The following is a 20,540-nucleotide window of genomic DNA, read 5'->3' as shown; positions in this document are numbered from 1 at the left end:
TCTCGGTCTACCTCGTCGAGCCCTTCGACCGAGTCAATACTACAATGTCAGTGACAAGGGAATACCAACCCTTCCGCCATCAACACAACCCCCATTCCACAAATCACTCATCCAAACCACCAAGTGATATTTCCAAAGCTCTCCAACTCCAAGAAAGACCAAGTTCCCCCAAAACCATCCCGCACCCGACCCCTAAATCACAAGAATCACCCAACCCCAAAATCCATAAAAGAAAAAAAAAAATTCATATTTTATTGATTCAATACTATCCTCTCTCAAATCAACCTAAGATATCACAAACACAAAACAAAACTCCGCCAGCGCAACAAGAGCACAAGCCGTGGTTTCATTCGTGGTCCCGGACACACACATATCATTCGCATGGTGGATGTAGATCAGATCGTTTACTCAACGTTGCTCTCGAAGTTCTCGCCCTCAACAAGGTCGGGGATGTCGTCCTCGTCGTCGTTCTTGCCGTCAGCGCCGGCCTGGTTCTTCTGCATGTTCTGGTAGCTCTCGGCGAGCTTGCGGAGGGAGGCAAGGCTGTCGGGGCCAAGCTGGTTCAGGATACCGGGGACCAGCTCGGTGAGTTCCTTCTCCTCGCCGTTACCGTAGAGGGCGAAGGTGTTGGAGGGGACGGAGGCGTGGACTAGATCACAGATCATAGCAGTGTTAGCAGTTTGAGAGAATGTATAATTTGGGTAGGGAGGTATTGGGAGGGAGGAATTACCCTTGGGAGCACCGAAGTGGATGACGTTTCCGTCCTCCTTGAACATGTTGACCTCCTCGATGGCCTGGATGGGCTGGACGTTCATCTTCTTGAGGGTGGCCTGGAGCTTCTTGTCATCGGCACCGGAGGACTTGTGGACCTTCTTGACCTTGCGGCGGGGAGTACCCTTGCCTCTGGGTTTTGTCAGTTTTCTGGTGGGATGCGTGGAGGAGTTCGAGGGTGGTGTGTGGTGTGGTGTGTGGTGTGGTATATTATACGTACCCTATAAAGTTGAGAATAGAGGTTAGCTTTAGCTGTCTTTAACCGTACACGCAAATCGATCAATCAACCAATCCATTGTGACGTGATGGAACAGGATAGGCTAGCTATCCTAGCTATGTCTTGCAGAAACCGGTCCCATTCCATCACGTACACCGAGAGTATTCTCCTCTCTTATGGAGATGATTATAAATCGAGGCAGAAAAAAAAAATCCAAAGACGAGAAAAGAAAGAGGAAAAAACATACCAATCCGCACGCTAGCCTGCATCTTAGCCAACTTTGCCTGATCCATTTTGATGGTGTGATATTGAACTGATTCCGTTCAAACCTAAAAAGCGGAGTTGTCAGATCTCGTCGGTTGAGGTTTGTTGAGTGTGGAACTTTTGCACACAGAGAGAGGCTCGGTAAGGAATGGCGTGTGAGAGAGTGTTGGGGGGTGGGAAGAATCCGAATCGCGACCGACCGAGGAGAGGGTTTCGGAGAGATGCTTTTCGTGTAGCCGGAAAGGGAACCTCGATTTCCAGGGACAAAAAGAGGGGCAGTGTATATACGTACCTAGATTGATGATGGGGTGGTGCTGGAGGGGAAGGAGGAGAGCAAGTGGAAGTGGGAGGATGAGATGAAGTTCGATGATGCGCCGGCGGGTTTGTGTGGGGAGCAGCGCCGACTGCGTCCACTCCCAGTGCTGCGCTCGCTAATATTCGTGATTCTGCTACGCTACGGGCGAGGGTCTCATCAACTACATGGGTTCTATGCTACGGACTACATTCTCTGGAGGAGTGGGATCGGCTGTTCCTTCATTGGGGACATCTGGATGGACGTGCTGGTGAGTGGTGACTGGTTGTGGGCGAAACGAGGGACTGCCTTCCAGAGGCTCCTCGGCTAAACCCTAACGATCGCCCGCCGCGGACTATCTATCTAGATGTCGCCGTCGGTCGAGATCATCCGCTCAGGCACCACGGACAGAGAGGCAATCCGTCCAGGACTGGGCTATCCTTTGTTTCCCATAGGTGTGGCATTTCTTCTCGTAGAGCCTTCACCAATTTGCGACGGTGGTGCCGCCCATTGCGACCGGACTGAAGCTCACCACCCGCACCCCGGCATCTCATGCCTAATCCGGTAATCTGCGAGACTACCCGACTCCCGCTATCCGGCCCATCCTGCACGCCATCCGACGTTCATTATGCCATGATATATGTATCAACTACGGAAATATGTACATGTTATTTCCCAAATAGCTAGACGGGCGTACTCAGAAGCCGTCCAACGCCTCCGCTGAACTGATGCAAAGGCAGCCCATATGACGATGGCTGTAAGAAGATCAAGACCTCTCAGCAATCTGCTTCTCAGTCCACTCCCACAGCCTTCGGGCCATATCAGTATCAATCGCATACCGGTTGCCCGCAGCGTGCACTCCAATGGGGACATAATAAGCCCCATTGGCTAACAGCTCTCTCTTTGCTCCGGCGGCCCAGAGCTGGTTGAAGGCTCCGGTACGTATACTCCGGCTGAAAGCCAAGATGGTGGCTATGCTATACTTGGCCATGACACTTATCTTGCTCGTATGATCCCAGAGCTCACTCACGACGGAGCCGGGGTGGACTGCGACGGAAAGAATCTCCGGATGGCGACGAGCCAGCTCCGACGCAAAGAGGATATTCGCCGCCTTAGATGCACCGTACCGGGTCAGTGTGTGACTGGCTAAAAGCGCCGACGTAGAAGTCATGATCTCGAAGGGTGGCGCGCTAACGTTCGCGGCAGAGGCTAACGTCACTACTCGGACATCCGACGACAGAGCAACGGTTTGCTGCAGCGTAGGAAATAGCAGCTCAGTAAGTAGGAAATGCCCGATATGGTTTGTTCCGAATTGGATCTCGAAACCGTCCTCCGTTAGCGCAGGCGGGGTGTTCATGATACCTGCGTTGAGAATCAAGATATCCAAGCGATCGCATTCCGATGTGAACTGCTTTGCGGCGGCACGAATGGACTTGAACGATGTTAGGTCCAGGTATATGTGTCGTATATCAGCGGATGGAACTCGTTCACGGATCGAAGCGATGGCATCTTCGGCTTTGGCTGCACTCCGCGCACCGAGATATATACGGGATGGATGGTGTCGGGCAAGTTGGAGGATCGTTTCCTTTCCTAGTCCGGCGTTCCCTGTGAACCGACAAAAGGAATTAGTCTCCTGTGTCAGACAACCCAAGGAAAAAGACAATTACCTCCGGTGACGAAGACCACCTTCCCTGACAGATCATTGATATCAACCTCCGGCTTGAAGGAATAGCCCAGCAAACCTAGGGTGAGTTCGTTCACCGTCGGACCAAAGCTGCAATAGGACTCCACAGGGCGGAAGAGAACATTCGAAAAGAAATCGACGATAGAAGCCATTGATGTAGTGATCAGCCTGAGCTGTCAAGATGCCGTAGACAGGAGTGACGCAGAACCCCTGATGCCCCCTGGCGGAAGGGCAGTAAAGAGAACCAGATCTCCAGGGCGGCACGGGGCCCGGCTTCGGTGCCGGAGACCAAACCGTCCAGGAGAAACTCCGCAGGGTGGGACATTTTCACATGGGGACGGAGGTGGGTAGGACCAGAATTGGTCGCAAAAGTAGGGATGGTCGGGTCCGGCAGGATCGCGATGAAGGCAGAGAAAGAGAATCGGCAAGGAATGTTGCTAGGCCGAGAGTGGCTTGCAGAAAGGCAAGATCTTACGTTAGTGTTTAGTGGCAGCCGTGCTTGGGCTGACGGTCGGAGGAGGGGTTCTTGGTCTCGTCAACTTTCTTTCGTCCTCTTCCTTCTTGATCATCCATTAATTATCTTCGCGGATCAGACCTGTCACACCTATATTTCCCGAAGGACAATCGCATTCAAGATGCGGTTCCTCTGTCTCCATGGCGCAGGTACCAACGCTGAAGTATGCCACCGCCGACTCTTATCTCCGTTTCCCCGCCATGAACTCTGACACCATCAATAGATCTTCGAGATCCAGTCCGGTAATTGAACATCGATTCCAATGGTCACGGGCACAAAAGCACCGGTCCAGATAGACCATCACCGTCAATTTCAAGTCACATTCTATTCTAACCACGCGATCAGGTGGAATCAGCTATGACCTTGCCAAAAAAGGCCATACATTCAAGTACTACAACGGTTGTATGGAAGGCGAAGTTGAACCCCGTACATCACCCCGCCCCCGCGGATCCGGGATGAACGTGTCGCTGACCGTCTGCAGAGCTAAAGGGCCTTTTCCCTGGCCCTTTCTACAACCACTATCCTCGCGATCAGGCCCCGGGTGAGAATCTCGCTACCGCCATGAAGCACGTTTACCAGATTATCGAGCGCGATGGACCCTTCGACGCTGTTATGGGATTCTCCCAAGGCGCTGCGCTCGCGTGTGCCATGGTCGCGCACCACGCGAAAACGCATCAAGAGCCCCTGTTCAAGCTCGCGGTGTTCATCTGTGGTGCATTGCCGTATGACAGCACCGGGAACGAGGTCATTGCTGTGCCTCCTCCCGGGGGCGAGTATCCGGTCCAGATCCCCACGACAAATATTGTGGGGAAGCAGGATGAGCTGTATTCCTCCAGTATGCATCTGTACGGGGTGTGTGACCCTGCAAAGTCCAAATTCTACGATCATGGGTCAAGGCATTTGGTGCCCTTTGATGTGGAGAACACGGAGGCGATGGTGGCTGCTATCGAAGCATCTGTTCAGCGGGCTTTGACCGGGCAATAGATTCGTATCAAGTGTTAGAGAGGTGAAGATTAGATGGCTACTAGATCCCATCAACACATGGATATTGATCTATCGCTTAGACATCTCAAAGAAACCAAAAGCAAATGTATGTTCAATCCTGCTTCATCGGTGCAGCTCGTTTCTCTCTCGAGCCGAACCTCGACATCAAAACCGCAATTACCAATACAACAATGCCCAGAAAGATTCCATATGTGACGGGGGTAGCCGATGATGGCCCGGCCAGTGCCCCGCTGTCATGACCAAGTCATAACCCAGAGGCAGCCTCCTCCGGAGGAATGACCTTGCCCAGGAACTTTTCCAGATCCTCAATCTCAGCCGGGTCCGCAGAGTGGCCGAGGCCACTACCCACGAGTTAGCAACCATGATAGCGTGAAATGTAAGAAGGGAAACTCACGGGTACGAATGGAACTTGACATCCTCCAATCCAAGGTCCTCCAGCATCTTCGCCGACTGCTTTCCGAAATCATGCTTGACCATCTCGTCTTCCGTGCCGTGACCCATAAAGAACGGCGTCTTCTTGTTCGGATGGTCCTCGGGAATATAGTTCTTGACCCGATCATGGAGCAACAAGTAGCAAGAGAGACCAAACACTCCGCCCAATTTCTCCTTGCTCGTGAGACCCGTGAAGAGGGACATCGCTCCACCCTGCGAGAATCCTCCGAGGACGATCCGGGAGGGCTTGATGCCTTGATCGATCTGCTCCTTGATGAGGGTGTTGAAGTAATCGCGGGAGCGAAGGGCGCCCGGCTCATCTTGGTGGCGGATGGCTTCCTCGAAGTCCAACTATACAACCGTCAGTCCTCTCTACCGACATAGATCAGGCTGCATTGCTCACATCACGACCCAGCTTGGAAATGTCGTACCATCCCGGCATGCTCATTCCATAGTTCTATATCCGCTATCTTAGTCCGGGTTCTTCAAGTCTCATTTGACCAAGTGCCAGTCATCGCATACCACAGTGATGGGAATCATGGGCGCATTCGGGAAAATGAAAGCCACTTCGTCGAACATGCCGCGACGGCGCCAGTTCTGGGCGAGAGCCATCCTATTGCCCATCCGATTGATAAGTCTCTGCTAAGGGAGGGGTATTCGGTAGCCGTGGGAGAAATATAGGGAAAACGTACCATCCAGCACCACTATATGCAGGAAACCGTCAGCGAAAGGTAAATCCGGGATGCGATACGCTAGAAACCAACCTATCGCCCAATCCGTGGGCCATGATCACCGTCGCGGTGTGCTTCTTGAGCGCCGGCACAATATAAGGGGCGCGGGGAGGCATTTTGATATCGGTTGCCTTAATCAGGCGAGAAACTGTAGACGATGGATCGATTTCGACAGATGGAAACAATGATGGAAGGGGCCTTTCCCCGCGATTCTGCCGAGGAACCAGACCTACCGCCTTGGCGCGATCACCGGACTCCGGAGGCCGCTCCGCCGCGGAGATCATCCATCACTCACAATAAAGCTCATTCATTACACATTATGCAGGTCTATACAATCCACTATAGATAACATGGAGCCAAAATGGCATCCCAAATACATGGCACATTCGGATCATTGGGCAGCATTGTGCAGCTCCTTTACCAGCGTGTCGATAACAGCATCAAACAGCTCCGGCTCTGCAACGCCTTTCTGCCATGTGATGCCCAGGATTAAAAAGCCATCTCCGCCTGTGATGGAAGACACCGCCAGAGCAGCACTAGAGGCACTGGGCGTCTGGGAGAACATCACTCGTCCAATCTGCGGCCGCGACGGGTCTTCTGTCTGCTTGGGATTCAAGACTCCGACATTTGACACTTCAAAGCTCTCACCTCGATCCTTGCCTAGCTTACCCTGCATGAATTCCTGAAAATTGTCCACGTATTTGAGCAAGCCCACACCGGTATTCTTACCTCGGCGACTCAGGGTCCGTTCAATGGTTGCGCGGGATTTTCTCGCATCGCCCCATGGGAAGGCGTCAGGGTATTTATTCACCTGCTTTCGAACAAAAGATTCACCAAAGTCCATAACCCAGACACCCATCGATTGATCTGTGATTCCCTCCTTCAGCCACCTTCGGGCTGAGATAGCTCCGGTCAGGGTAACTTTGGTGTACTTCTCCGGTAGATGGGTGAATAAAGCGCGCGCAATGGCTGCCTGCAGGCCAGAGGTAACACTAGCACTATTTTGGCGACAGTTCTTCCTAAATCCTGCAGACACAGCCGCTGGGATGACAATTTGGCGTAATTGTGTGTCAATCGGGATGAAGATCTTCGCCCCTGTCCAAAGACCTGGGTCGCGATAGGACCATACTTTGGCCCTGAACAGAGTATTAAGAATGAAAGAGAAGGTTGAAGTACATGGATGGACTGCTTCCAGGTTAGGCAGCAAGGGTGTCTTCGGCGATGGGATAATCTTCTTGGCTTCTCCCGGGTTCAAGGAAGCAGCAGCGTGTAACGCATCCAGAAACGTTTCATGGAATGCTTTCCCCGACGTCCCATCTCCAAGCGCATGGTGGAACACGTAAACCGCCGTGAAGCGCCGCTGATTCGCATCATCCGTCAAGATAAATAGCCTCCAGTATGGCAACGGCGCCGTAAACCCGGTGCTATGTTGTACTTGCAGCAACTCGCACAATTCAAAATCAGACTCATCCCCCTCAGGAAAGTCACGAGAGCGCTTCTGGAACGACACCGGCTGGCTTAGGTCCACTTCTGGGAGACGCACGAACCAAGGGTCATTGGACTCTTCGTTGTCTGGAATGGCAGAGAGAATAGGGTGCTGGTCGATCAATGTTTCACATGCCTTGTATACATAGTCCTTTATGGGCAGAGTGAAGAAATCGGGAAGGGTGTAGTTTGCCGACACCGCCACATTGAAATAGAACTTGAGCGGGAGGCGCACGATGGAGTATTTCTCCAACGATCCTGTCGGATGTCAGTCACTCGGCACTTTTTCCCGACTAAAGCACAGCACTTGTCACATACCGGCTGGACGTAATCTCTCGAACTTATCCATTTATGTGTGCCTAATTATAGTCGATTAAATTCTGACTACAGCCAAAATCCAAACGAAAGCACATTATTTTTGTTGCAACAAAACGGGGTTCCCCTGAGCAACCACGTGATGGCGGAGAACAATAGGCAGACAAACGACAATATCAAGCGTTCCAAATGCCGACGGGTCGCGCCGCCACTACTATATATTTCGGGGCCGTGCTCGCGAAGAACTTCCTTTAGAGGAGAACTTTGCGACCACGCTCATGCTATCCAGGCAGCACTGGATCCATCCTCAAAGAGCTAGATCATCATATTAACCATCGCAATCAAATTAGGTTTTCATATCAAATGAAGACTAGCTTGTCTCGGCGGCCACCTAAATGTCTACTGAACAGAGACAGGCATTGGACGCGAAATTACGCGTGGCTGGCTTATCTGGAATCTCACTGCACATGAACACGGGACGCCTAACAGCTGCTTCTAGGCAACGCTATTATTACTCCGTGGCGCTGCTGTTGAGCTCTATTACGATAGAAGTTAAGGTGAAACCCCCCCGCTTGCTGGCATTGTAAGGCGTCCAGGTGTTAGAGCCGACCAATAAAACAGGTCTTTGTTTGGGTTTCTATACCAGCAATCCTGATACCATGAAAACACGACTGATATGATCACTTGCTTCTGGGAAATATAGCAGTCATTATATTTCCATAAGGCCAATTACTTTGACCTCAAGGGAGGTTGACAGTCATTGCATTGATCTCGTTCCAGATTCTATTCCATTAAGACAGCGACTCCCGTATGGGGAAAATCTACTTTGGGTTATTCAACCGGGGTTATGCATTGGAGGCCATTCTGACCTCTCGTTCATCACATATGGAACTCCGTATCTGGATTATCGTAAGGCTGGGTAGCCGTGATCATGGACAAGAAACCGGCCGGTTCATATTTGCGCTCTCTCTTGTTTCAGAATCATGTGGTACCTGGATTGAGGGCTGTTTCCAGTCGAATTGACGCTGCATGGTATACTGTTTGAGATGAGCGTATTCCATAGCAAGTATCAACACCTGATTGCGCGTGATCTTTGTAGAGGATGCTTGATGCCATCTCAAGATCTTGGGCAGGCTTGTTCGAGGAATAATATAAAATTGGCTGGACCATTCCCAGCACTTGTCCCTGAAAATTGAGGTTTGTCATATTCAGGCATAACGTTCCGTTTGTAGGTGCATGGGCAGTGGCTATTTTCCCGTCCGTCAATTTGGATGAGACAGGCTCGAACTACGGACCTAATTGAGAAGAAAAAATTTTCTGTGAATAGTAGTCAATATTGTACTTTGGTCTTATTGTCTATTATATAGTGGAGAATTATATCTCAAATAGTGCGTATTCCACATCCAGTCTTATCAAATGAGGACCGGGGAAGGTCTGGGGAGGTGTCCTCAAGATTGTCATCCAGAAGACGTCGCAAGCCCAAGTGCACGACTTGGAACTCGACATACGCTTTACCGATGTTGGGGTCTCGATAGTAGGGTTGATCTTATCGTCAAACAGAAGAGCTTGAGATCGCCGCATGGGCGATGATTTAGAGCTCTAAACAGATGATATTGGTTCTTCCATTTCCGTAGAGCTTGGGACTTGAGAGGATAAATGCGTGAAAGTCACTGGGACACTCTTCCACTACATATAGGTAAAAGAGGGGAATGGTAGAAAAGGCGTCTCCCGGAGTCGTAACCAGATAGCCTTATGCACCGTAAAAGATTAGTCGCGATACCTGGCCACCATATTGGATGCCAGAACCACAAGTTCATAACCTAGCTCTTACAGAAGAGCCATTCCACCAACAACCGCAGCACCCAGCATTCCCCATGCAGCGGTCTCCAATGCAACAGCACCACCGGTGGAGGTAGCGGTGCTTGAGCCGCTCGAGGTGGTAGAGGACGAGGAAGAGCTGTCCTGGGCTCCTCCGGTGGAAGTGGACTCATTGGCGTTGCGCTGTGCTGCAGCTCCGGTGAAAGCAATGGCAGTGACGCCGGTGTTGTTTTTGCAGGATGATGGTTCTTCGTATTCGACGGTGGACGAAAATTGGATGTCAGCGCACTGGGAGAAGTTAGTATATCTTCAAACCCAATATGGACAAAAAGCATACAGCATAGAGACCTCCGGTAGGGTCGCCATTGCTCTGAACTTGGACAGTGGCGTTCATTCCATCGGTGATATTAGTACCAAGAATGGATTCGTCGAACAGCACGTGTGGGAGACAGAAGGCTCCCAATCCCTCAATCTCAAAGGTCTGATGAAGGGTGATGTTGTAGTTGGTACCGGGATCGGTTCCCAGAGCCAGAAGAACCTCCACGGCGCTTTGCGAATGGCCCATGGACAATGCCACAGGGAATGAACCGGAGGAAATTGACACCTGCGTGCGGTTGGTTGACTGGGCAGCTCCGCCGCAGGGGAACTGGGTCATCGTGTCTTCACTTCCATCACGGCTAGTTGGGTACTTGAGCTCGAAGTGGGCGGCGACCAAGGGCGCAAGAGACGCCAGGTAGAGGATAGGAAGTTGCATACTGGTGCTGAAGGGGCGGGAAAGTCCTTGAGAATAGAGTTTTGTAGGAAAGCGTTACACAGGCGTCTGGGATGTGTTTATATGCAAGAAAGCGGGCAAGGGTAGGCGAGCTCGGACTTGAACTTGGCAATACAGGGGTTAAGCGAAGTTAGTAAGTTACAGGATGTGAGTTGGATTCATGCAGAAGGGACCAGGTCCAACTATGGACCTGATACTAGCTCCAGTGGAAGGTCGGATCGGATGTTGTTGGTGACACCGGAAACCGACCAGACCCTGCAGAGCCAGACCCGATGGTTTTGGCATCTCCATTGGCCAATTCTCTGGACATGGCTGCACTAGGGCTGTTTGGGTTAGGAAATGTGCTCATTTCTTCTCAACACTGGCAAATCCGATGATGTTCCCCGGTACGAGCCCGCCCATGTGGGGGATTGCCAAGCCTAGTCATGACTGCTGAGTCGGAGGGCCTCAGGTCTTGGAGAAGGGAAACTGAAGTTGGACCACGGAAAAGTTTAGAATCTCGGATATATTTGATGAATTAGAACCGAGGGGAAAAGCCGGAATGTGGCTGTGTTCTATTGCAGTTCTGTGTTGGATGGATGGTTGCCAAGCCGGTCCGCTCAAGAGTGACATATCCGTGTGTGTATGGTAGAGTTCAAGGTCGCATGCAAATCATTCAGCCCAATGTGCCTTACTATCTATGTTGCAGGCATTGATACTGTTGAGGGGCGTCAAGTATACATACATTGATCTTTGTTACGGATGATTCTGTACCTATTAGGCGAGTCTCTACCCCGGCATCTTATAAACTGATATGCACTGGACGCCTCTTGGAAGTTTATACTTGATTCATCCATCTTGTATCTAGGTTCTAGTAAGCATGCTAGGGTTGTAGTGGAGTTAGAGATTTACAAACAACGGTAGTATATATCCGCCGCCATAATTAAATCTACCTCATTCTAACCGGACCGAGGTCATATTATTGAGAATGGACAAAGTCACTACGGAGTACACACGATCCCAAGCAAAGCAGACAAACAGACTGATGCAATGATCCGGAAGTGACCCGTCTGGCGATTTCCGGGCCACTCAACCCTTCGCGTCATACCCATGACATACCCCCCCCCCCCCCCCCCCCATCTCACCTTCGCCCCGCCTACTTGTCATGTCAGGCAACCTCGCAGGATCCTGATCTTCATTAAGCATTCAGTATGCTTTTCTTCGACTTCGCCAAAAGGGCTTATCAAGCGGCAGTCAGTCCGCCGACCCCAGCCAAGAGGGATGACGCTATCAGAATCGGATTGCTTGGGGCCTCCAACATAGCGTAAGCTTTACGCACGTTGACGCATATGCTACTTACATTGCTCTAGTCCGTTCGCCTTGATCACTCCCGCAAAGTCACACCCAGAGGTCATTGTTGCAGCAGTTGCTGCTCGAGATCGCGAGCGAGCCCGCCAGTATGCCAAAAAATACAACATTCCTATCGTCCATGATACCTATCAGGGTGAGCATTCTCCAACGGTAGTGTAGCTAAAGTCTGAATGATGGTGCTTTCCAGATATCCTGAACGACCCGTCAATTAATGCAATCTACATTGCCCTGCCAAATTCCCTACACTATGAGTGGGCTCTGCGGTCCATCCGAGCTGGAAAGCACGTCCTCCTTGAGAAGCCATCCTGCTCCAATGCAGAAGAAGCGCTCAGGCTCTTTAGACATCCCATGGTGACTAGCCCAAATGCCCCTGTCCTCCTTGAGGCTTTCCACTATCAGTTCCATCCAGCCTGGCAGACGTTCCTCTCATTGGTTCGCAAGGTTCCATGGGACGGGACCGTGGAGCACGTTTACTCCCAGCAGCACCTTCCCAAGGGATACCTCTCCATGGATGATATTCGTTTCCAGTACGCGTTGTCGGGTGGCTGCCTCATGGACCTCGCCACGTATCCTCTTTCATGCGTACGGCAGGTCCTAGGTAAAGGAGAGCATCTCCGACCAATCGAAGTTCAATATCGCCCCATGCCTCCTGCACCAGACGGATCTGCGATCGAGCCACAAATTGATGTGGGAATATCAGCTACCTATGTCACTGACAGTGGGAAGTCTGCAACCATCGAGGGGGATCTGATGTATGCAGGAGAGTGGTCTTTCCTACCTGCTTCATGGTTCAAAACTTTACCCAAATTGAAATGGCCCATGACTGAAGCAATCCTAGCAGAGGCACTGGTCGAGCAACGAGGCGATGGATTACACCATCATATTCAACGGAAGGTGACTCTGTGGAATCATCTTATGCCAACACTCTATCACCGGATCGATGTTTGTGACAAGCATTTCCTTCGCCGAGAAGGTGAAAACGTCGACACGTGGGATGAAACCAACCATATCAAGGCATACAACTGGCCGAAGGGTGATGACCGTTCCAACACCTATCAGGAATGGTGGACGACCTGGCGCTGCCAGCTGGAGGAGTTTGTGAATCGGATTAAGGGTCGGGCAGGGTCCGGGGTGTGGATTGATGGGGACGAAAGCATTGCCCAGATGGAGGCGATTGACGAGACGTACGATCAGGCGGGATTAATGCCTCGACCGACCAGTGCTTACCAGGTTTAGTTTTGTGGTGATTGCCGTGTTCTAATGGCTGGGCTTTATGAGATTGACTGATTGCGATCAAACCTGCATTACCTACGTCTTATCATTACCTAGTGGCTGGTCAGCGTTACAGATTGATTTCCAATGCACTATTGTCAAGGATCTTTAGGCTCGCATTGAATCCCAGCGTATCTATTTCCATTCCTGGTTAGTGGCACTGGGTCACTGCGCGCGCCTGGGTCGACCCAATTCCGCACCAATCGGAGTTGGACAACCTACTGACGATCACGCCATGGCTGTCGGCTCCCGCGAGCTTTTCATCCGGCCCCGACGATAGTCGCACCTGAACCTGGAAGGCAGTTGGATTAACGAGGTACGCTCCTTGCAGACATGGCAGGATATATCACATATTACTTATTCCAGTGTGAATTTCTTCATCGTGCCAAGACGAAACTATGTACAGGCACTATTCTGGTTTGGACCAGAACCTCAAGCCCAATGGTATCACTAATAAACAAACCCGATGATCAGAGAGGGTATCTAACGACAGACAACCCGCAATGCAGATGACACGCTACCCTTAATGCAATGCAACGCCAATCCCAAACACCATGCAACACAAGATATTCCAAAATCTAAGAGCACTTAATGGTCATGCTCATTCCACTGAACGAACCGGCCCACGGCCAGCTCGCCCAAGAAGGCCCCTGCGAGAACAGAGCAGAAATACCCCACATTCATTGTCATGACCGCTAACATCCTGCGTTCAGGTTAGCAACTGCATCCTCAATGCGCAAGGGTCGATCGACATACAGTAGATAAGAAACACCCGTGATGAAGAGATACATGATGGCACGGGGAAGATCCACACTGAAGCGCCACGGGAGCGGTTGATGCGACAATTTCCGCACAACCTTGACTTTCTCCTCGACACCCTGAGCCGTGACGAGACTGGCGGCTTTGGCGTCGGGATCGGCTTCGATGCGCCCCGCTTCGGTGGACTTTCCGGCGATGGCGACGTAGCGACGGTTGAGGTGGGCGTCGAGCCAGCGGCGCTCTAGGAGGGCTTTGAATGCGACGAGACAGCGGCCGATGATGGCGAGGATGATGAGGAAGATGCAGGTGCCGGCGTAGGTACCACTGGAGGAGGGAGCCCACTGGGAGGAGAAGAGGGGGGTGGTGTGGGAGTTGGTGAAAACCATGGACATGGACATGCTGGACATGCTAGACATGGACATCGACGAGGAGGTGGACATGGGCATGGACATTGAGGAGATTGAGGAGGTGGCCATGGCCATGGTCATCGAGGCAGATGTAGAGGTGGCCATGGACATGCCGGACATGGTGGAGGTAGTGCCCATATCCATGGTGGTGGTTCCCATATCCATTGTAGGGGGTTGTTTCGGGAAGAGTGGATGAACAAAGGGCGTCCGGAATTGGGAACAAGGAGGGGGTCTGCGTTCGAAGCGAAGCCCAGCCCTGCAGGTCAATTGACGGGATCGGAAGAGGAAAGGAATGTGGACGAACACATGGATGCGGGCCTGCTGTCATTGACGGTGACACTGGCATCTTTAAAGCCTTCTTCGGCGCGGACCCGCCAAGCCGTCCCGGACGGCGCTAGAGCATATTTTGGCCCAATTTGAGCACATTTTGGCCTCGGGAGCCAATCAGCGGGCGGAGGAGACAGGCCGTCCGAAAGCATCGTCGGAGGAGGGTGTGGGGATGAGCAGATTATTACTACGCCTTCCCGATTCACCCCCATCGTCCCATCAACTTTTCTTCCTATCGCGTCCTCGTGGTCCCTCGCGCTCCCCGCCATCAACTCAGGGCGCATTCCTCCATGTGTAACCCCCATCTCCTGTTTCTGCACCACTCTCTCGAGATGCCTTGAAGTGGCAGAGACCATATCCATCACGATATTCCGATTTTCAATACACGCCCCAGATCGGAACTATATCCTACCCCGCAAGATGGACATGAACATGTCGGGCATGGGCTCCATGTCCATGGGAAATGGGGTGCCCGGCCTGTTCTACCTCCAGAAGATGTACTGGGCTGTCATAGGCAGTGCCATTGCCGCTGGGACGGTCATCAATCTTCTGAACCGTTTCCTCGCCTGCCAAAGGTAAGCCATCAACTGCCATTGCATCGACTCATACTCACACTGTCAGGCTCCGGGATTCATCTTTGACCCCCTCTAAGCCCAAATCCATCTTCTTTGGCACATATGCCACGTTGACGGCCTTGGTCCGCGAAGCCAGCTACGCGACCTTGCCTCCGTTGACTATCCGTGGCCACAGCTATCACTTTGCGCCGCTGGGCCCGCTGGCTATCATCCTGGCCAACCTGATCGTCGTGCTCGTCTTTTGCTTCTACAAGCTGGACACGGCCGACCAGTGGAAATGGGAGGATGTGGGCTACCGCACCGGTTTCGTCGCCATATGCCAGCTGCCATTGATCTTTCTGCTGGCGGGAAGACAGAATCTCATTGGCATCCTCGTGGGCATGAGTTATGAGCGTTTGAACTGGTATCACCGGTGGATCGCCCGGACTCTGTGGTTGACAGCAACTATCCACATGTGCTTTTGGTTTCGTGACTGGGGTCGTTACAACTATATCCTGTACGAGCTGAAGCACTACCCCCTGGCAACGAGAGGGTTCGCCGCATGGTGTATATTGACCTTTATTGTGATTACCTCCGCGGCGCCAATCCGACGGTTTGGGTACGAGATCTTCGTTCTACAGCATTTGGTGACCTTTGTTGGGTTCATCGCTGCCGTGTGGCTCCATGCACCAGCTGAGGTCAAGGTATGGGTGTGGATTCCAATCGGCTTTCTCATCTTCGACCGGGTGGCACGCTACCTGTGGGCAACCTACGCGAACTTGTCTATCTTCCACCGTTCGAAGAACCCAACGCATGCCCTCTGGGCCAATCGCGCAACATTCACCCCGTTGCCAGGCAATGTAACCCTGATAGCCATCGAGAACCCCGGAATCCGGTGGAAGCCAGGTCAGCACGTCTTCCTCACATGCCATTCGATCGTGCCCCTGCAAAGTCACCCTTTTACCATCTCGTCTATTCCAGGAGACAACAGTCTGGTGATGTACGTGCGCGCAGAGAAAGGCGGTACCAGGCGCTTCTTCCGGTATGCATCGAAGAACCACCACGTGCTAAGGGGCAGTGATACGTCCCCAGCAAAAGAAGCACGAGCAGCCTTTGTGGAGGGACCTTACGGGTGCATGCGACCCCTTCAGCAGTTTGACAGCGTGATCCTACTGGCTGGTGGCATGGGAGCGACATTCACCGTGCCATGTCTGCGGGATATAGTCGCTAGATGGAGAACCGAGAGCACACAAGGCCAGTCATCGAAGCTCACTCGACTGGCAGCGACGAAGCGAATCCGGTTCGTCTGGGTGATTAAGTCGCGCACGCAGTTGAGCTGGTTTGAAAGCCAGCTGCAGTCAGTCCTGACTGACGTCCAAGAGTGCCAACTAGCAAACCCAGACATCATCCGAGAGATCGAGATGAGCATCTACATCACCTGTGATGAGAAGCTGGAGCCAGCGCAGAGTACACTGTGCGCGCAGGCATCACAATTCCAGCCGCAGACAACCGCAGTACCGGAGAAGACCGTCGAGAAATTCTCCGAGAAAGCCACGACGGAGGAGAAGGACAACATCTCTGTGGACTCCGTTGGACAGTCCGGGTGTAAACCGGGTGGAGGATGCTGCTGCACTGCCTCTATTGAAGACGAAGAAGAGATCACTGAAACGAAATGTACGTGTTCCGGACACGCCGCGCCGCTGTCAACGGACATCAACCCACCAGCACCCGAAGCAGACACCAAACCAGAGATACCGATTTCCAGGCCCCACGACCTGACGATCCTCTCCGGCCGACCACATGCCCGGACGATCATCCGCAAGGTCCTCGAAAAGGCAGAGGGCGAGAGCGCGGTGGTGGTCTGCGGGCCACGGGGGCTGTCAGATGATGTGCGGCGGAGCGTGGTATATCTGAGTGACGAGCGGGCGGTACATAAAGGGACAGGGGCGCAGGGAATATATCTGCATGTAGAGCAATTCGGCTGGTGATACTCCATAGATTAGATACCCATATACTTTTTCAAGCTCACCTATGAGCAGTTACTCATCTACTTCAATGATTGTCCTAATACCTCCTAAGCATAAACTCAGTAGCCATCCGGACACCTCATAACTTACCAGCTACTCATACACAACACTCAATAACCATACCCGCCCCAGAGCCCTCCTTCCATAGAAGTAAAAGTCGGGCTCCCAAACGGGATAGTCAACAGATGAGTCAAAATCCCAATGACGTAATCACCACCAACCAACCACCTCCGACTCCAACCACCGACACCGACACCGACCCGGCCCGACCAGACAGACCCCTGCTTGCTGTCTATCAACCCGACACAACCTTAACCACGACCTACCTACCTCAATCCATCCCCAACCAAACAACCAAACAACCGCAATCATGGTCTTCCGCTTCGTACGCCCCTCCCCAACCCCCCATCATCCCCCCAACCCAACTAACCCACCACTAACCCACCCACCCCCAAACCAGGCCAAAACCCTCGACCCAATAACCCTCTTCCACACCCCCAGCTCCACGCCCAGCAAAACCGCCTACAAGATCCTCCAATCCGCATCCACAGCCGCGCAATCGCCCTCCGCGCCCGCCAACACCCGCGGCGAATTCCAACTCGAGATCACCACCGGCCCTCCAACCACCGATCAACTCCGCAATATCCTGGACTATGTTACGGGGAATCCGGCGGGCGCGGGAGCTCCGGATAAAGGGGCGAGATATACGGTGGGGGAGGTGGTGAGGGGTGCGAGGGATGCGGAGGATGCGATTAAGAGGTTTAAGGCGGATCCTGAAGGGAGTTTTGTGAGGCCGATTGTGAGTGACATCTTTTTTTTTGTGGTTGGAGGATGGGGAGGGGAGGGGTAGGGATTGAGAAATGTACTAATGTGTGGGTGTGTAGACTGTCGATTGGACGAATGGGCAGGCTGTCGTTGGGGATAATGAGTCGGAGATTTTGAAGATGGTGCAGCAGCTCAATGAGTAGGAGGATATCTTTATCTTCTGCTCAGGATCTACATCACGACTGTTTGGGTAAGGGAATCTGCAGGATGTAGTCTGAATAAGAGGCTACAACTGCATTTTCTGCATTTGTATTCTACGATATGCTGTATCATACAACTCCATCGTCACATCCATCATACCATTAAACCATACTCGCTTAAAAACTCGAGTCCAGCTCGCCCGAATAGAACTCCGTGATACTTGCGCCTAAAACATCGTCCCGAAGGATCCGTCCGTCGCGATCGGCTTGCGCGGCGAGCTGCGTCCCAGTCCGTCCATCGCTGGCTTTCGGTGTCTGTTCTCGTTAGCAGATGCTACCCATTTACAACAAAGTGGACGTACCGGAAAGTAAATCCAACGAACAAGCCCTTGCTCATCTTATCGTCCCTTTCGGCCATCTCTTCCAACGCTCGCTGCTTGTCATGGACCTCCTTGTACTTGGCCATGTCCGCTTCGTTGGTAAAGTCGTCAAAGTAGCCCGCGTCTGTCTCCGAATCCAGCTCGGGCACAAACGGCGCACGCTGCTCGCGCAGATGGTTGAAGTCCACCTCGCTGAAGTAGTCATGCGCGTGGATCTCCTGGATGTTCTTGAATCGCTTCTCCTTCGACGCAACCAGCTTGGTGATCAAGTCCCACGTGCGCCGCGACAGGAAGTAGTTGGGATCCTCGTACACCGGCTTGCGCAGCACCTTCTGCCAGCACTTGAGGTTCTGCCACGTCTCGTCCACTGTCGATCCCGCAAACGGAGGATACCCGGCCAGTGCCTCAAAGAGCATGCACCCCAAGCTCCAGTAGTCCACCGTGAAATCGTACTGCTCACCCTTCAACACCTCCGGCGCCATGTAGTCGGGCGATCCCACAATCGACTTGGCGTAGTTGACCTGGCGCTCACGCAGCGTCCGATATCCCTGGCGACGCTCAGCCACCGTACGCTGTTCCATGGGTCGACCAAAGGGCACGGGCGTGTTGCCGACCTCCTCCAGTTTCACCCGCATCGATTCAATCTTGCCCGGATTCAGCATACCGGCCGCCAAGCCAAAGTCCGTCAGCTTCACATGACCAGTTGAGTCGATCAGAAAGTTCTCGGGCTTCAGATCGCGATGAATGTACCCCAAAGCGTGCAAAGCATCGATGCAGCTGAACATCTCCGCAATGTAGAAACGAGCATGGCGATTGTGCAAGACGCCGGTGTTATTCAGCAGCGTGCGGAAATCACCTCCGGGAACATACTCCATCGCCAGGTAGATCTGGTCCTCATCCTGGAAAGCATAAAGAAGCTTGACCAACCAGTCGCTCTTGGCCGCCGTCAGAATATCGCGCTCGGTGAGGATATGGCGAATCTCGTCCAACTTGAACAGTAACTTCTTGCTCATGACTTTCAACGCACACACCTCCCGTGTGTCCTTCTTTTGCGCCAAATAGACCTGTCCATAGCCACCCTGGCCCACCTGTGTGAGAATCTGGAAGTCATGCTGACGGAGTCGGGTGCGGCGTTTGCGGAGATGGGCCCGTTCCCGACCCAGGTATTTCAGCAGAGCGGGTTCATAGTCCTCCATCGGAGTCACGGGCGGTTCGGGGTAGGCGGTGCGGAATTGCGAGTAGCGGTTCTGGCGGTTATGGACATAGCTCAATAGGTCAAAATAATGATCGAGGAAATCTGGCTGGTTAGCAAGACACACTGCAAAGGAGTCGCTATCACCTACAAAGTTGCGTAACATTAACCAGTCGCTTGACCCGGGGATTCTGCAGCTTCTCCAACTCCTCCGGTGTCAGCCCACGCATGGGGACCTGACGGCGCTGAATGCTTTCCAGATCTCGTTGCTGGTATGGCTCATGGCGGGAGATAGCGGCAGCGGCGGGGTTGGGACCAAGGTCCTTGGTGAGACGGGTGGAGTTGGGAGGGGTGTTTTCTTTGTTGGATTTGCGTGTGGGACTGCCCGGTGGCTGACGGATAACGCTCTCGGTAAAGTCCTCACTGTTTCGGGGGGGCGCGAACATGGGGTGATTGTAGTGGTTGTAGGTGCCTTTGGTCGGCGAAGTGGGGTTCAGCTTCAGCGCCTTTTCGAACACGTTGGGAAGGTCGATTGCACCGGGGGGCATTCTGTTTTTGCTGGGACTGCCCTGAGGGGTTTGCACGGGGCTGGTGAATTCAGTCTGGGCGGGTGTTGAGGGGCGATCCAGGGAATCATTTCCGGTACGCGTATGGAGGAGAGGCGGCGGGTTGGGCAGTCGGAATGCCGGGCGATCTGAAGTGTCAAGATTGAGCGCCATCTTGGGCTCGGAAAAGTCTTTTGCGACTGTTCTCAAGTGAGCAGAGGCGTGAATGGGTGCGCACACAACAGTCTTGACCCAGGTGCGATTCCACCGACAGCGACTGAAGGAGTCGGGGCGGGGAAAAAGGAACGAGGGATAGGAGATTAAAGCACGAGTAGGGACTCGGGATTCGAGAGGAAAAAGAAACGCAATGCAAAACAGAGCGAAAAAGCAAAAAAAGAGGGCCGTAAAAAGCAACGAGAAAAAGACAGCCACGAGGACGGCGAGCTGGAGCAAGAAAGAGGG

At 52.6% G+C, this 20,540-nt stretch overlaps 11 protein-coding genes across 11 annotated transcripts; 4 read left to right on the top strand and 7 right to left on the bottom strand.

Annotated features, from left to right (window-relative positions):
• Positions 1–231: 231 nt before the first annotated feature.
• Positions 232–1,320, bottom strand: BO94DRAFT_533957 (nascent polypeptide-associated complex subunit family protein). Its single transcript, XM_025611437.1, has 3 exons — positions 1,236–1,320; positions 731–904; positions 232–649 (listed from the first exon to the last, which is right to left on the bottom strand). Exons 1-3 carry the CDS (start codon positions 1,279–1,281, stop codon positions 405–407), a joined length of 465 nt encoding a protein of 154 aa, XP_025468847.1. The 5' UTR covers positions 1,282–1,320; the 3' UTR covers positions 232–404.
• A 990-nt stretch (positions 1,321–2,310) lies between these two features.
• On the bottom strand, positions 2,311–3,380 carry BO94DRAFT_555611 (putative short-chain dehydrogenase/reductase family protein; the record flags this gene model as incomplete). Its single annotated transcript, XM_025613814.1, has 2 exons — positions 2,311–3,149; positions 3,212–3,380. The coding sequence occupies 2 exons, from the start codon at positions 3,378–3,380 to the stop codon at positions 2,311–2,313; spliced, it is 1,008 nt and encodes a 335-aa protein (XP_025468846.1).
• Positions 3,381–3,786: 406 nt separating this feature from the next.
• On the top strand, positions 3,787–4,980 carry BO94DRAFT_533955 (uncharacterized protein). Its single transcript, XM_025611436.1, has 4 exons — positions 3,787–3,905; positions 3,966–3,984; positions 4,088–4,168; positions 4,224–4,980. The coding sequence occupies exons 1-4, from the start codon at positions 3,864–3,866 to the stop codon at positions 4,724–4,726; spliced, it is 645 nt and encodes a 214-aa protein (XP_025468845.1). The 5' UTR covers positions 3,787–3,863; the 3' UTR covers positions 4,727–4,980.
• Positions 4,701–6,083, bottom strand: BO94DRAFT_533954 (palmitoyl-(protein) hydrolase). Its single transcript, XM_025611435.1, has 6 exons — positions 5,944–6,083; positions 5,872–5,883; positions 5,702–5,792; positions 5,583–5,636; positions 5,142–5,530; positions 4,701–5,088 (listed from the first exon to the last, which is right to left on the bottom strand). The coding sequence occupies exons 1-6, from the start codon at positions 6,024–6,026 to the stop codon at positions 4,992–4,994; spliced, it is 726 nt and encodes a 241-aa protein (XP_025468844.1). The 5' UTR covers positions 6,027–6,083; the 3' UTR covers positions 4,701–4,991.
• BO94DRAFT_533953 (uncharacterized protein) lies at positions 6,027–7,885 on the bottom strand. The gene is made up of 2 exons (XM_025611434.1): positions 7,714–7,885; positions 6,027–7,653 (listed from the first exon to the last, which is right to left on the bottom strand). The coding sequence occupies exons 1-2, from the start codon at positions 7,742–7,744 to the stop codon at positions 6,302–6,304; spliced, it is 1,383 nt and encodes a 460-aa protein (XP_025468843.1). The 5' UTR covers positions 7,745–7,885; the 3' UTR covers positions 6,027–6,301.
• A 1,166-nt stretch (positions 7,886–9,051) lies between these two features.
• Positions 9,052–10,500, bottom strand: BO94DRAFT_533951 (putative GPI anchored protein). The gene is made up of 2 exons (XM_025611433.1): positions 9,866–10,500; positions 9,052–9,816 (listed from the first exon to the last, which is right to left on the bottom strand). The coding sequence occupies exons 1-2, from the start codon at positions 10,280–10,282 to the stop codon at positions 9,538–9,540; spliced, it is 696 nt and encodes a 231-aa protein (XP_025468842.1). The 5' UTR covers positions 10,283–10,500; the 3' UTR covers positions 9,052–9,537.
• A 987-nt stretch (positions 10,501–11,487) lies between these two features.
• BO94DRAFT_533949 (Gfo/Idh/MocA family protein) lies at positions 11,488–13,025 on the top strand (the record flags this gene model as incomplete). Its single annotated transcript, XM_025611432.1, has 3 exons — positions 11,488–11,603; positions 11,650–11,783; positions 11,838–13,025. The coding sequence occupies 3 exons, from the start codon at positions 11,491–11,493 to the stop codon at positions 12,884–12,886; spliced, it is 1,296 nt and encodes a 431-aa protein (XP_025468841.1). The 3' UTR covers positions 12,887–13,025.
• A 485-nt stretch (positions 13,026–13,510) lies between these two features.
• On the bottom strand, positions 13,511–14,121 carry BO94DRAFT_463026 (copper transporter family protein; the record flags this gene model as incomplete). The annotated part of the gene is made up of 2 exons (XM_025608000.1): positions 13,511–13,625; positions 13,679–14,121. The coding sequence occupies 2 exons, from the start codon at positions 14,119–14,121 to the stop codon at positions 13,511–13,513; spliced, it is 558 nt and encodes a 185-aa protein (XP_025468840.1).
• A 423-nt stretch (positions 14,122–14,544) lies between these two features.
• On the top strand, positions 14,545–17,042 carry BO94DRAFT_25252 (ferric reductase family protein). Its single transcript, XM_025606443.1, has 2 exons — positions 14,545–14,990; positions 15,037–17,042. The coding sequence occupies exons 1-2, from the start codon at positions 14,836–14,838 to the stop codon at positions 16,955–16,957; spliced, it is 2,076 nt and encodes a 691-aa protein (XP_025468839.1). The 5' UTR covers positions 14,545–14,835; the 3' UTR covers positions 16,958–17,042.
• Positions 17,043–17,366: 324 nt separating this feature from the next.
• BO94DRAFT_584469 (uncharacterized protein) lies at positions 17,367–17,964 on the top strand (the record flags this gene model as incomplete). The annotated part of the gene is made up of 3 exons (XM_025615631.1): positions 17,367–17,381; positions 17,457–17,795; positions 17,881–17,964. 3 exons carry the CDS (start codon positions 17,367–17,369, stop codon positions 17,962–17,964), a joined length of 438 nt encoding a protein of 145 aa, XP_025468838.1.
• A 53-nt stretch (positions 17,965–18,017) lies between these two features.
• Positions 18,018–20,519, bottom strand: BO94DRAFT_25276 (serine/threonine-protein kinase). The gene is made up of 3 exons (XM_025606444.1): positions 19,685–20,519; positions 18,324–19,638; positions 18,018–18,276 (listed from the first exon to the last, which is right to left on the bottom strand). Exons 1-3 carry the CDS (start codon positions 20,250–20,252, stop codon positions 18,189–18,191), a joined length of 1,971 nt encoding a protein of 656 aa, XP_025468837.1. The 5' UTR covers positions 20,253–20,519; the 3' UTR covers positions 18,018–18,188.
• Between the last annotated feature and the right edge of the window lie 21 nt (positions 20,520–20,540).

Source organism: Aspergillus sclerotioniger, assembly GCF_003184525.1.
Source record: "Aspergillus sclerotioniger CBS 115572 chromosome Unknown BO94scaffold_10, whole genome shotgun sequence".
Lineage (NCBI taxonomy): Eukaryota > Fungi > Ascomycota > Eurotiomycetes > Eurotiales > Aspergillaceae > Aspergillus > Aspergillus sclerotioniger.
Note: the sequence above shows the minus strand (reverse complement) of the source record. Positions and strands in the feature narration are given on the sequence as shown.